The 14,104-nt window shown below is 41.9% G+C and overlaps 1 protein-coding gene across 4 annotated transcripts in view; it reads right to left on the reverse strand.

Moving 5' to 3' along the window:
- Positions 1-2,349: 2,349 nt before the first annotated feature.
- RASSF4 (Ras association domain family member 4) overlaps positions 2,350-14,104 on the reverse strand; it is a 111,186-nt gene continuing 99,431 nt past the window's right edge. For all 4 annotated transcript variants that reach the window (XM_069980818.1, XM_069980817.1, XM_069980820.1 and 1 more), the window contains 7 exons: positions 12,373-12,437; positions 11,811-11,962; positions 10,520-10,621; positions 10,319-10,370; positions 9,151-9,272; positions 5,256-5,353; positions 2,350-4,060 (listed from right to left, as the gene is read on the reverse strand). In XM_069980818.1, coding sequence (XP_069836919.1) covers positions 3,991-4,060; positions 5,256-5,353; positions 9,151-9,272; positions 10,319-10,370; positions 10,520-10,621; positions 11,811-11,962; positions 12,373-12,437 — 661 coding nt within the window. In that variant the 3' untranslated portion in view covers positions 2,350-3,990. The remainder of the gene's footprint in view (positions 4,061-5,255; positions 5,354-9,150; positions 9,273-10,318; positions 10,371-10,519; positions 10,622-11,810; positions 11,963-12,372; positions 12,438-14,104) is intronic.

The raw sequence follows: 14,104 nt of genomic DNA on the forward strand, positions 1-14,104 counted from the left end.
CGCGGCGGCTTCCCGCGTTCCGGGTTGCCGCCGCGACCGCCTCCTGTCCCGTGCAGCCGCCGGGGTCCTTGTGTAGGGACCCGGCGCTGCTGCTGCTTCGGCCCCTGGGGCGCCTCACCTCTCCTCCGTGCATGTCGCGGTCTGTGCCGGCCGGCGCGCGCGTCCCCGCCTCCTAGGGCGCGCGCGCGCCGGCTGTCTCAGATTTAAAGGGGCAGTGCGCTCCTAATTGGTTAGTGTCACCAATCACTCCCCTATAAATCCCAGCATGCCCTGTCCTTAGTGTTGGAGCCTCTACATGCTTCCCATAGCGTTGGCCCAGCCCCCTGTTGTTCCTGAGTCCTATCCGTTACCTGGTCCCAAGTCCCTGTTCCTGAGTCCTATCCGTTACCCGGTCCCTAGTCCCTGTTCCTGGTTCCTGTTTCCCTGTCACTCCATCTGTTCCTGCGTTCAGCCTGTCACGTGCGCTCTCACCTGCAGACCATTGCCAGTGCCATCTCCTGCCTACTGCTCCTGCCACGCCTCGCCTGCCGACACCAGCAACCAAGCCAGGGGTAGCGACCTGGGGGTCGCCTGCCGCAGCAAGTCCATCCCGCCTTGCGGCGGGCTCTGGTGAAAACCAGCGGCCCCTTAGACTCCGCTCCCTGGTGAGGTTTGTGCCATCGCTGGTGCCGGTCCAGTGGATCCACTACTCCGGGCGTTACAGTTGTGCAGGACTGCTCCGTGCTCACTCACTCCTCTCAGCCCCTCCCCTCTCCATAGTGAAGGAGGGTGGGAGCTAGGAAAACAGCATTTTCAGTACAGAAGGAAACTCTTTTGGTAAATAAAACCTATTACAGAGTTTCTTAAAATCGCTTGTACTATAGATATTTATTGTTTTCAGAAAAATGACCCTGAAATGAGTTACGCTTTAAGATGTCTTCTTAGATGCATTTCATGACCCTTGCATACAAGATGCCACAATCTTGAGAGACTCCAGTCTCTGTCAGCCAATGTCTAGGCACATCAACAGCACAAAGGGTATGGGGAAAGTGCTGTGGCAACCTGCTAAGTACTTCACTGTCCTAAGCAGCTCTTTAGAAAAGTTGAAAACAGGCAAAGCAGGCAGGCCCATATATTATTTTCGATTTAAAAGGCCTCTTCCCCAGTGTTTACATCATCCTAATAGGTCTTCTTCAAATGTATCACACCAGAAAGACTCCCAGCAATGCCAGTGCCTATTTTTAGTTTATCCATATTCTATGCTCTTAACAAAAAGTAACAATATTTGATTATACATTTCATATTCAATATATTTTGATAAAAATGTACACTCATGCTAAAGGCTATACAGTAAATGGTATATAAGAAAGGTAAAGCATTGCTTTCCCAAGCTCTGTGTCTGCAGCTAAACTAGATCAGGATCTTACATACATGTGATAAAGAAGTTGTAGTAGCTCCATATCAGTAATGAGGTAGGTCCAGGCTGACGTTTTAGGCTCTGTACACATAATGTTTGCTTACATTCACTGTTAATGCTTCCAAAAAATTGCATCAAACTATATTTTGGCATAAGTCTGACTTGGCTTTACTTTTTAGTACAACAACCCCCTTTTTAATATAATACAACAACCTTACACTGACTATACACTATAGCATAACCTGTCCTGATAATTTCTTAATATATCTTATATATTTTTGTATCAGTTGATTTTTTCCTAATTATACAGAGCTTCATATGCTATATATATAGGGGTTATCCCATGAAGACACCCTTGTATAGATAACAACCAATTTTCTCTTGCCCTTGTTAAATATCCTGAGTGGGAGACGCTGCTCTATCATGGGGGGAAGAGGGTTAAAAAGCAACTATTTAAAATGATGAAATTCTTTCTGCTGAACTGAATAACAGTAATCCACCCCAAGTGGTGCCATCTTACCCTGAAACGGGAGATCCGTCAATCCAGTGTGAGTAAGAATCTTTAGGAGTTTTACGCAAATTGCTAGCTAAAGCCCCCAGGGTGTTCTCCTGTGCTGCAAACATCCAGCAAAGTGCGCGTTAGGATTGAAGGGACTGCCACTAGGCTTTTGAAATTGTGGGGTATTCCTTGTAAGGGCGGGTTCACACTACGGAATTCTCGCAGACAATGTCCGCGGAATTCCGTCAGCTGTCCGCCCGCGCATCTGGGCGCCTTTCCGCCGGCCCCATAGACACCATTCTATGGGCCGGCGTATTCCGCTATACGCTGAAAGAAGTGTCATGTCACTTCTTTCAGCGGATCGTGGAATACGCCGGCCCATAGAATGGTGTCTATGGAGTCGGCGGAAAAGCGCGTGCCCGTGCGGGCGGACAGCTGACGAAATTCCGCTGACATTTTCCGCGAGAATTCCGTGTGAACCCGCCCTAAGAGTTATTTCCTAAATTACATAAAACTTCTAAAGCTCATCTCTCAGCGATGGAGCTACGGATTGAAATGAGTTACATCTCCTAAGGGCTCTATTACACGGGACGATTATCGTTGGCATAATCGTTAACAATAAACGATCCAAACGACCGCTATTGCGAAAGACCTGAAATCGTTCACCCATTTTCATGGAACGATAATCGTTACTTATGATCGTTCTTGCGGTCGTCTTGTCGTCTCTATTGCGTTCGTCACTACTGCAAACGACCGAATAACGTCTTATTCAATGCAAACAATTTGCGAACAAGCTACGATAAAAATAGGTCCAGGTCTTATAAAACGATCAACGATTTTCGTTAATCGTTCACTGGTATTCAACTGAACAATTATCGTTTAGATTCAAACGACTTAGCGATAATCTGAACGATAATCGTCCCATGAAATAGGGCCCTGATTCAAGTAAAGAAGCCCTATTGTACACTGCCTTTACTTTATTCAGCAAAAAGCTGCAGACGGGTTCTTTGTAAATGTATTTAGACTTTTGCCAATAAAAATGCTTATTCACAAGAATGGCAACAGTGAGATGTTTTTTACAAAATGGGAAAAAACGGCACAAGCAAACTCAATGTACAATATTTCATTTTTACCAGTGTAAGGCTAATTCTCTGACAATGTTAAGTCTCAAACATTACGAATTACTGGATCTGTCTAATTACCATAAGTTATTCCGGCATATGGACATCATAAATAGAGGTCTGCTGCCTGAGACCTTAAACTATCAGTCAGAGTAGCAAGATATAGACCTTGTGCACCTCTGCATTACATGGTTAGCCTACGTCCGAGCGCTACATGTTCCCTGTAGTGCTAATGGCAGCTTAGCTCTCTTCTGGATTCTGTTTAAGGAGGTGGTGTCTCCAATAAGCAATCTCCATCACAATGAGGATGGCAGAAAAGTGAAGCAGCTTTTTCAGTATATTCAGGGAAAAGAGGCTTTGGGCCCTTTTACACAGGTCAATCATTGGGTAAATGAGTATTCCTAAGAATGCTTATTGCCCACAATCATACTGATACCCATTTAAACCCTGACTCATCCAGTGCCGCCTCTCTAGTTCTCCCTACTTTGTTTACATCACTGCAGAGATGACATGCCTGTATAAGCACGCCATCACTGCAGCCAGTCACTGATCTCAGCCAAAATGATGAAGTGGGTATTATTGTAGGTATTCTTTTCAAAAAGAACCCACTCAAATAAAATATATATTAATTTCCCTTTAAATCTGCACACAAAAACCTGAATTGATGGGCAGACTCCGCTAGGTAAAGCTTACTGAAAAGAGAGTTATTATGGTATAGACCTGTATTCAATAAGTTTGCCTAGTAGTTCTCTATGGCTTTGTAAAGAGAAGCATGGATTTGGAGCTCTTTATACGTAGTCCTTTGTAAAGAGACATTATGAGGTTAAATCACAGAATTTTCTATTAAGGTGAAAAACAGCAAATGAATCGGTTTACTATAAACACCCTGTAAAACGTAATGTCTAAGTCCACGTCGACTAGCAGCAGATGCTTGCCATCCCTGATAACAGTACTTCCCAGGCACTGCTGTTTGTTTAGGCAAAACTTTCATAGTTGGTAAGCTGATCCAGTCTCTCCAATAGCATCAGGCGTAGAGCATTGTACCTATAAGAGAAAAGTTTCCAATCAGTAATTATATTCATATTATTATTTTATGTTCACATTGCGTTTTTGCAGTCCGTTTAACATATCTGTTTTATGGGAGAAAACGGATGCAAAAACTGAGGCAATTTTGTGCATCTGTTTGGATCTGTTTTTCCATTATAAAAAACAAAAAAATCCTTTTTTTTCCCCCTCTTCATAGGCACATTATTGTTGGCCGGCTCTAGATCATTGCAGGTGTCTAACAGCAGGTTTATCCATTCTCTCTATTAAAATAAACAGCTCCAATTATTCAAATGGATTTGAAAGCTTTTATGGTGCGCTTACACAGAGAGATTTATCTGACAGATGTTTGAAGCCAAAGCCAGGAATGGATTTGAAGAGGAAAAATCTCAGTCTTTCCTTTATGACTTGTTCTCTGTTTATAGTCTGTTCCTGGCTTTGGCTTCAAAGATCTGTCAGATGAATCTCTATGTGTAAACCTAGATAAAGATAATCTCTGTAATAAGATAGAACAGCCTGTTCATCGTGTGTCACTACCTCTATCTTATTAATGACTACTGCAAGAAGCTAGTCTGTCTGCAGTCTGCATGGACCAATATATTTGCAAAATGGTTTTAACACCTAGTGGAATCCAGCTGCTGTGGTTTTAAATCCAAATGACCACCAATGACCTAAAAATTTGCCCCTGTTAAATATCCTGAGTGGGAGACGCTGCTCTATCATGGGGGGAAGAGGGTTAAAAAGCATTTTAGCAAATTTCAGCAAGTTATATAGATGAAAACAATAAAATAAGTTTTTTAAAAAGGTTGTTATAGATACAACTCCAAACTCCACATTAAAGGGGTATCCAGTGTTTAAAAAACATGACCACTTTCTTCCAGAGACAGCACCACTCGTCTCCAGTTTGGGTGAATGGAGCTTAATTGCAAACCAAACCTGAACTGGAGACAAGTGTCATGTTATCTCTGGAAGAAAGTGGCCATATTTTTCGAACGCCTCATTAATCATGAGTTACGCCTGCTCGTAGGCGCACATCATGACGCAAACATTTTGTGCGCCAGGTGCAGATTCAGGCACCAGGCTGTCCGGATTTACTAAGAGGCGTACGCCTCTTCGTGAATGCTGACGCGAAAAAGGGGGGCCTTATATAAGACCGGTGTACTTGTACGCCAGTCTTCGTAATTTCCCACCTTACCTTTGTGTCAGTTTGTAGATTTCTCTTTCTTCTTCTTCCTTCAGTTTTTCAACAAAGCTGTCCAGGACCGGCATCTCAAACTTGATGTACTGAGCCACCTGAACAAAGCATTAGAAGTGATCAGGGTGAATCTCAAGAATACACATGTACATCTCATATACATTTATTACATTGTTAATAAAGTGTTTAGAATACAAACAGTTTTTCAGCAGTGTTTTTCATAGTGTATTTGCTTTTTTACACCTGAAATGCACTACATGCAATGGCCTAAATGTACTAAAACAAAGAGAATCTGTCATCTGCAATTTACATTCCAAACTGCTGACACTCTTAAAGCGACTCTGTACCCCCAATATGACCCCCCCCCAAACCGCTTGTACCTTCAGATAGCTGCTTTTAATCCAAGATCTGTCCCGGGGTCCGTTCGGCAGGTGATGCAGTTATTGTCCTAAAAAACAACTTTCAAACTTGCAGCCCTGTGCCCAACGGCCATGGCCTAGATTGTGTATGCATTAGGCTGGCACATCCTCTCTGTCCCTCTTCCCTGCCCTCCTCATTATTACAAATGCTCCAGGCAGATTGTCTCCTATTCCTCACCTGTGTCAGCCCAGCACACGGGCTGCATCGTTAAGGCACCTGTGCAATGTTCAGACAGGAGAAAATGTTCTAGGGGCATTCTAATGATGAAGAGGGTGGGTAGGAGGGACGGAGAGGGTGTGCCATCCTAAAGCATACACAATCTAGGCCACGGCCGTTTGATACAGTGCTGCAAGTTTAAAAATAGTTTTTTAGGACAATAACTGCATCACCTGCCGAACGGACCCCAGGACAGATCTTGGATTAAAAGCAGCTATCTGAAGGTACAAGTGGTTTGGGGGGGGGGCAGATTGTGGGTACAGAGATGCATTAAGGCCCTATTACACGGGCCTATCTGGAGAAGCAAACGTGCACCAACCTCAGGTCAGTGCTTGCTTTCTTTCTTGTTCCCCACTTGCTGACGGCACTATTATACGCAGGTAAGGTAACTATTACACTACAGGTAAGAGTGGGGGGTGGAGGAGCTGCGGACATGGCTCATATTACACAGAGCAACATTATCGTTATAGTTCTTTTTTAACATGTTGAAAAGACAAGGATCAGGCAACATTGTGCGTGTCGAATGATCGTTGCCTTTTAACACTAGGTATTACACAGTAATTATCGACCATATCGGCCAAATACTCACTTGATAATCACTTGAAGTAATATGGACTTTAGAAAGCTACTGCAGATAGCTGTGTGTATTCTTGTCCTAACAGCTATCTAACAGAGTGACCAGTTTGGAACGTGATCTAGAGCTGAGAGATTAACTTTAAGGCCCTCTTATATTGACCAATAATTGTTAATAAGTGTTCCATCGGTGATTTGATCTTATGTGCAACTTGTAAAATAATTGTTATCGGAGGCACATCTCTCAACAGGTGATGTGCAGGCAATAAAAATACATTTAAATGGCTGCATGAACAATGCAGTGATCATTTGTGTGGTCTGGTTGCTTGATTAGTTGTGCGCTGTAAAGGCACTGCAAGCGAGCGCCAACCTTGCTGATTCGCAATCGTTTCCTGTCGAACACTGATCTGAAACCAAACAGAACCTGACGTAGCTCTGAAGAAACACCTACAAGTAGTGGGCACGTGTGCAAACAGACATATTTTGTTGGTTCTTAGGGGATTTATTTTGGTGTCTGTATTTAAAGGGGTACTCCGGAGATTGATTTTTTTAAAAATACATTGCTTTAATAAAGTTATATCACTTAGCTAAAATAAATGTATACTTTTTTTGTTAATTCTGACTGACAACAATAAGGGGTAACACAGGCCTTTCTGCTGCTGCCGCCAACGTTTGTTTCAGCAACTGCAGGGTTGTCTAAGCCAGTGCTTCTCAAACTGTGAGGCAGGCCTCACCAGTGAGGCGCCCCCTAGTTGTTGGTGAGGCCCCACTGGGGAGGCATTTTTTTACAAAAGTGACTATGATCTGCTCAGTCCTTTTGATGTTTGCAAAAATCTCCATTTTAGCCACAACATTAATTTATTTTGTACTTGCTTTATTAGTATCTAGAGCTTGGCAGATGGGTGACAGGTAGCCCTAGCTTTATTTTCAGCTTTTAATTGGACTTGGGTGAGGCCCAGGAACCCTCTTGGTCATTCTGGTGAGGCCCAGGCATTGCCTTGGTCTGTTCGGTGAGGCTCCAGTAGAAAAAGTTTGAGAAGCACTGGTCTAAGCCCAACAGTTTCCTGTGCTCTGATCCAGCCCTACATTGCAGCACTGTTAATCTTATTAGAATATACAATACACAAGACGGAAGCTGTATGCCACTATTGCAGTGTACGGCAGCCTTTGCACAACGAGCAGTCATAGTAATCACGGATTGCTGTGCAGAGGCTTCCACACACAGTGATAGTGACAGTTTCCCCCTGGTATGGTATATCCTAGTTAGAATATACAGTACATGGTGGGGATCAGTGAAGTACCCTTACTTCTGTATTAATAGTGCTGTGTAGCAGCGCTGGATCACTGTGGGGACCAGAGCTTAGACAGCCTTGCAGTTCCTGACATGAACATTGGCGGCAGCACCAGGGCCTGTTTTACCCCTTACTGCTGTCACTTAAAGGACGTTGATGTATAAACACATATTTTAATACAGTTTTATTGGGTAACAGTATTTTTATTACTCCTTCATGACATGAAAACAGTGCCAATTGGAGAACAGGAACCTTCTACTGTTATAGAATGGAACATTTCCAAGAAACAGCTTGCCTTTTTATTGCAGCGTGATGAACAGCTGTACAATATGTGTTGCAATGTACATTTGCCTTTTTACTTTTACTTTTAACTTGCAATGTAAACATGATGAATTGTACCACCCAAACTTTACTTCTGCTACATGCAGATGTGATCATAGGAAGGAAAACAACTATACCCTGGACAAGCTTTTCTCTACTATGCAGCTGTCCACCCTGAACAGGGATCACATATTTCAGGATGTTACATTGTTTCACATGCCTTTTTCACTAAATAAAATGATAAATGATTCAACTTCCTGAACCAGACAGTCTATTAGTCAGACACACATGCAGGGTGAAGTTTGTAAATCTCTCCCAGATAGGAAATAATATACGGATATATAAAATTGTCCTGTATTCACATTTTGGTCCCATATCTTTGTAATGCTGATTATTATTACATACAGTGTTGCTATATAATCAAAACTATTGAATAGACATTCTTATCTTACATCTAGGTGGGGGCCACCACTGGTGAGAACCAGGGTCCCATGATCCCATTTGATCTAAGCTTAGAGCTTACAGCTTAGATTCTAATTAAAGTCTTGCAAAATAAAAAAAAAAATAAAGCAGAAAGGCAGGGGGTGCAGGAACATAATAAACAAAGTATACTTACCTATCCACGTGTCCCGTAGTGCTGCTCCTGGGTTCCAGCTGCAACGTCACATACCTGGCTGATCGATAGCCTGCTCAGCCAATCAGTGACTGGAGTGGGACACTGCCACAGTAACCTTCTCCCTTCACATGCCATCTATATTAGTGTAAGTGCCTGCTTGTTCAGTCCAGTCCCCTTTTAGTAGCACTACGTCAAGGCATATCAGTAAGGAGTAATTGCTATTCTCTGACTGGCCAGATAACGTAAGGGAAAGAAGAAGATAAATAGGGAAAGAAGGTGGCTTTGTGAGTACTGCTAATAAAGAGTTTGGCTGTATTTCTGTCCCCAAAAATGGAGAGAATGAAACAAATCTCCTCAAAGTACAGGTTTGCTTTAAAGGGGTTTTCACTCAGGCAACGTGATTATTTACCAACTGTTTACGTTACATATATAAAAATAGTAAGTAATGTAGACTTACATCATGTGAGACCTCCTCCCCAAGGTCAGTCTCCATTAGGAATAATTTGGCAATTCTTTCACAAGGGCCATGAAGTATCCTGCAAATCAAGGGGAATTCATTGTCCCCCAATCTGGTTCTTTCTATATAAGAACAAAACGTAAGAGAAAAAAAAAACAACTCATTCATTTCATTTTTCAATAGAATTCCAGTGATTGTTTTATATATACCTGAGCTCAATATACATAGGCATATGCAAACTTTTGGGTTGAGAGGATCTATCATGTTAACAATAATATGTAGGAATTGTTATTTGACACTGCTATGAATGTCACATTGTACTCCTTTTAGGAAGTACATTGCACTGCACATAAGTAAAACTTTTTTTTTCTAATACTACTTGGCCCACCTGTAAATTAATCCTTGACCTTTTAAAGAGCACCGACACATAACTATCAGCAAGACCAGAATCTCCTCTAAAAGAGTCGACTGTTGTCTCAGGGTTCCTGCCCCACATCAGTATAGAGCTGGGTGATGGATGGATGGCAGAGGGGCCGTTGACATGGGTCTAAGAGGTAAATGCGTCATCCTTAGGGAATCATCCTTATTCCCTCAGAAGTGCTGCTATGAGTAGATGGTCGTAAGTCTATGCAGGCTGAGTAGGTAACAGGCAATGAAGTAAGATTCTTCTTATGTGCAAAAAAACACTTAAGGTCCTTATTTAAAAAGGGAGGAGATTTATTCCACATTCCACCTAGTTTTCCATAGTAACCAATATTGCTTCATTGATATCCAAGGGTACATCGACACATAGTGAGTCCACTGTGGGTTCCATGGAGCAAATTTAGCTCCAGGATCTACATTATATGGGTTGACTGCACAGCACCCAGCCTGATCCAACACTGGGGTAAGAGTGAATATTAGAAATGCCTATTGTTCCCCAACTTCCAAGACCTATAAAAAGTCTGTTTTTTAAATCACCCTATAGGCTTAGTAATAGAGCCGTCTCATCCCTTGCTAAGTCAGGGCATAGATGTAAGAAGGCTAGCACTACACCCTCCCGCTCCTTTTACTAACCCAGTACTCAGTGGTACCAGGGATACTGGAAAGAGCCAGGGCCTGTCTGGCCTGGACCATCAAAAATGACAGTCTGGAACCGAGAAAGTAGCATAACTAGTACTTAATGTACCTCCATTCTCATGAACCAGGTAAAGTCCAAATTCTGAGGGGCCATTTTCAACCTACAAGAACCAAAATATGAAAAACTATTTAAATAAACTATACACATAAATGATCCACAGAAAGATAAATAGCTTGATAGATTAGAGGTGGATATATAAAAAGAACTGTATTTTATAGTTATTAGTTATTCTCTAAAAACACAGCTTACCCTGAACTTCCTTAGCAGCAGGCTTAACACTTCCGATGTGTTCATGGTACTAGTGACACGAACATTTGTCACAGAGCCATATGCTGGAGTAAAAACAGAAGTCTAAAAAGAAACAGATCGGTATTATGTGTCGGCAACGTAGAGGAAATCTGTGTTCTGACCTTTCATCCTGTACATATATTGCAATAAGTTTGTTAAATATTTTCATCCTCTATTTTTTCTCTCTGATCGTGTGGGGTGGATCGGTGCAGCGTGGACTGCAGTCCCAACCCCAGTGCACCAAACTGACTCATTTTTGTATTGGTAAAACTGGAGATTAAACAAAAACTGCGCTGAGGATGAAGGTAAGAAAATTACCTTAAGAAAATAATTTTAAGATATGTTATTACCCAACAAAATTTATGAAAATTACTGATAGACAATTATTATAGGAAACGCAAGAGACTGCCAACACCTGCTGCAGCGGTGGGACAGACTGGAGCAGCAGGGGTCGGCAGTTTATGTGATGTGACATCACCAACTTTACAGAGAGCTGAACACGCCATGCTGTAGTAAGTGAAAGGAAAATGCACTATAGGTGTGTTTCCCATAATAAGTGTCTATTATTAATTTTCATAACTTTTGTTGGGCAATAACATATCTTAAAATAATTTTGCCTGGACTTCCCCTTTAATCCTCAGTGTCCCTGGCCCTATGGGAAAATAACTGCAGGTTAGAGTCCTCTAACCAGCTGTTAGTTTCCCATTAAAACAATGAATACATTAAAGAAAATGTCAATGGCTCCGCTGTCTTTAAAACGTAGGCCAATTGAGTAGGTCTGCTAAAAAAGGAATATGTCTAAATGTCAGATAATGAACTTGGAACCAAAGAGATGCGCCACACTGCACCAAGATGCACTATACTGTGCCATAGGACAAAGGCAAAGCCGAAGAGAGAGTAGGAAGACGGCACTCCACTGGTTGGTGATGCATGAGGTGGAGAGATCCAGTAGTATGTTTAGAAGGAACCCGTCACTCACCCGATGAATTTGAGCTTATTTATTCAGTGCAACTGCATCATGCTACATCAAGTACGCGTTTTAGCCAGGCATGGCCTTCATCAAGTTGCTGAGCGAGCTCATACTCATCTGATGAGCGCTGTGTTCCTTCTATTCATACTAAAGGCAAAGCCGAGTCCCCAATACAAATACAAATTTGAGCCGAGCTCCTCTCAGAAGTAGAAAGAATTGAAAGAGTTGGCTTTTGGAATAAAAACCTCTATGGCATATCCCTTTAACATATGGCAAACATACCTTATGATTATAGAAGTGGCCATTAATGGAGAACCTGTGAGTTCTTAATCTCTGAGCCTCTGCGGGGCTACGATGGTGTGACCGTCTCTGTACAAAGCTGGCATCGCTTCTGGTCCTTTTTAACTGTGGTGTTACTTCCTCTTCATTGGTATCTGGTAAAACAGTTATCATTAAATGAGCTACACATGAGCTCTGGTAACACACAAAGCAAAGGTATTTACTCTCATAATTACAGTGAATACAGTATTTTAGGACCATGTTTTTGTGTGATCTAATTCATTTCAATCTTGTTTATAATAATAATCACACAAAAAAAGTAAACTAAAAAATCTATAGAAATTTCATTCATATTTTTGAAAGAAGGAAACAAAATAGGGAAAAAAAAGTGGAAAATAAATAAGGCTCAAATTAGATGTCATATTTTTCAATGTATTTGTTCCACAAAACTGTTGTAAATACAATGACATACTGGCTCCAGTGTGTATCATCACAGACTGTCGCTTCTTCTTTTGCAAAATTATTAAAGCTCGAAAAGGTGGATCCAAATGCTCCATTTACTTACTTCTATCAGCAGCATTGTTGTTTTCCTCTTCATTATGTTGCTGTTCTGTGATGGATAATTGAAGCCTAGAACAGTGAGATCCAAGTTAATGTGATATACTGATGAAATTCAGTTCAGTCTTATCTTTCTTTGTAGTATAGATCAAAGGATGTCATTGATATAAATGACTGCATAAGTGGCTGCAGTCCACAGAAGTTACATGATATGATAAAAAAAATTCTTTCTACAATATACATTCCTCATTTATCATGTATCGTGATAAGTTACTGCAATTCAGGTAGAAGTGAACAACCTCTAGGTGGGCAAAATGTACAGTAAGGTGGCTGTATATTTCCAATCAATATGTTTCCATTTACTATCACTTTAAACTGTTCCCAACATAAGAGTAGTGGCCAAGGTAATTTACAGAAGAATGCACAAGTAGGCTATGTTGCAGTTCTTAACCTTAAAAAGATGTTGTAAGAATGTAGCCGTAGACTGTAATGGCCTATTAAGAGTAAACTTTGCCAAATTCAAGCCTCTCAGTATTGCATGCATTGCCTGTAATGTAGTCTAGAAATCCACCATAATCACTCTGTGTTACTCCTTCTCACCTTATGTTAAAGGACAAGTGCCATGAAAACCTTTTTCCCAGTAATTGAAGCACATTACAAAGTTATATAACTGTATAATATGCTTCAATCACCTATCTGCCTCCCTTCCCTGTCTTTTCCCCCCTCCACCCCCCACCAGGAAGTGTCCTAACTCACACAGACCTGATTACTGTCGTCACCATCACCAGGCAGCTCCTTCTTGTGAGGATGAGTCATCAGCAGGAGGGCTGCTCTAGGTCCTGTTACACCAGCCCCCCCCCCCTTCCCCAGTCCAAGTGATAGCTTGCAGTTGTTCAGCCAATGGGAGCTGAGCAAGCTGTCACCTGACAAGGCAGGGGAGGGGGGAGGCTAGTGTAACAGGAGAAGGAGCTGAGAGAAGAGCTTGGTAAGGACAGTAATCAGGTCTGTGTGAGTCAGGACACTTCCTGGTGGGGAATGGAGGGGGGAAAAGACAGGGAAGGGAGGCAGATAGGTGATTGAAGCACATTACAGAGTTATATAACTTTGTAATGTCCTTCAAATACTGGGAAAAAGGTTTTCATGGCACTTGTCCTTTAAGCCCTATGATCCTAGACAGGACATGCAGTCCTATCACAGTCTGGAGCACACAAGGGTGTCCTGTATGTGTTTGGTGTCACTGTTCTTCAATGGAAAAAAACACACCAAGCAATTTGTGACAGAGGTTCTCATGGTGACACAAATACAGATTTGGCCACAGACAATGTTGTGTTATTGCCCTTGTTAAAATCCTATAGGGGTCCCCTACTCAATTTACTGAACAATAAGCCAGGGAAGTTGCATGTATCTCTGGCTTAGTTAGTAGATTCCTTGTGCCAGAAATGTGTGCCTCTGCTCAGAATAAACCAGAAAAGTATAAAACTATTAGCAAAGGGTGCCATGGTACTTATACATGGGAAGACGAACACCTGTTAAAGACAGGTATCCCTGCTTCTTGCACACCATGCTATGCTAATGATGTAATGTGCTTTGGAACAGATGTTGTAGTTGGTGCTGGCGTCATCTGTAGATTGTTATCCTCTAAATATACCTAGGTTCTTATTGCACAAAGATGTACTTTCTGGTGTTTTTTTGTGACAGGTATGGTTTAAGCCGTGTTTCTCCTTTTATTTAAAAACTCC

The sequence above is a fragment of the Dendropsophus ebraccatus genome, chromosome 8 (genome assembly GCF_027789765.1).
Source record: "Dendropsophus ebraccatus isolate aDenEbr1 chromosome 8, aDenEbr1.pat, whole genome shotgun sequence".
In the NCBI taxonomy this organism is placed as follows: Eukaryota; Metazoa; Chordata; class Amphibia; order Anura; family Hylidae; genus Dendropsophus; species Dendropsophus ebraccatus.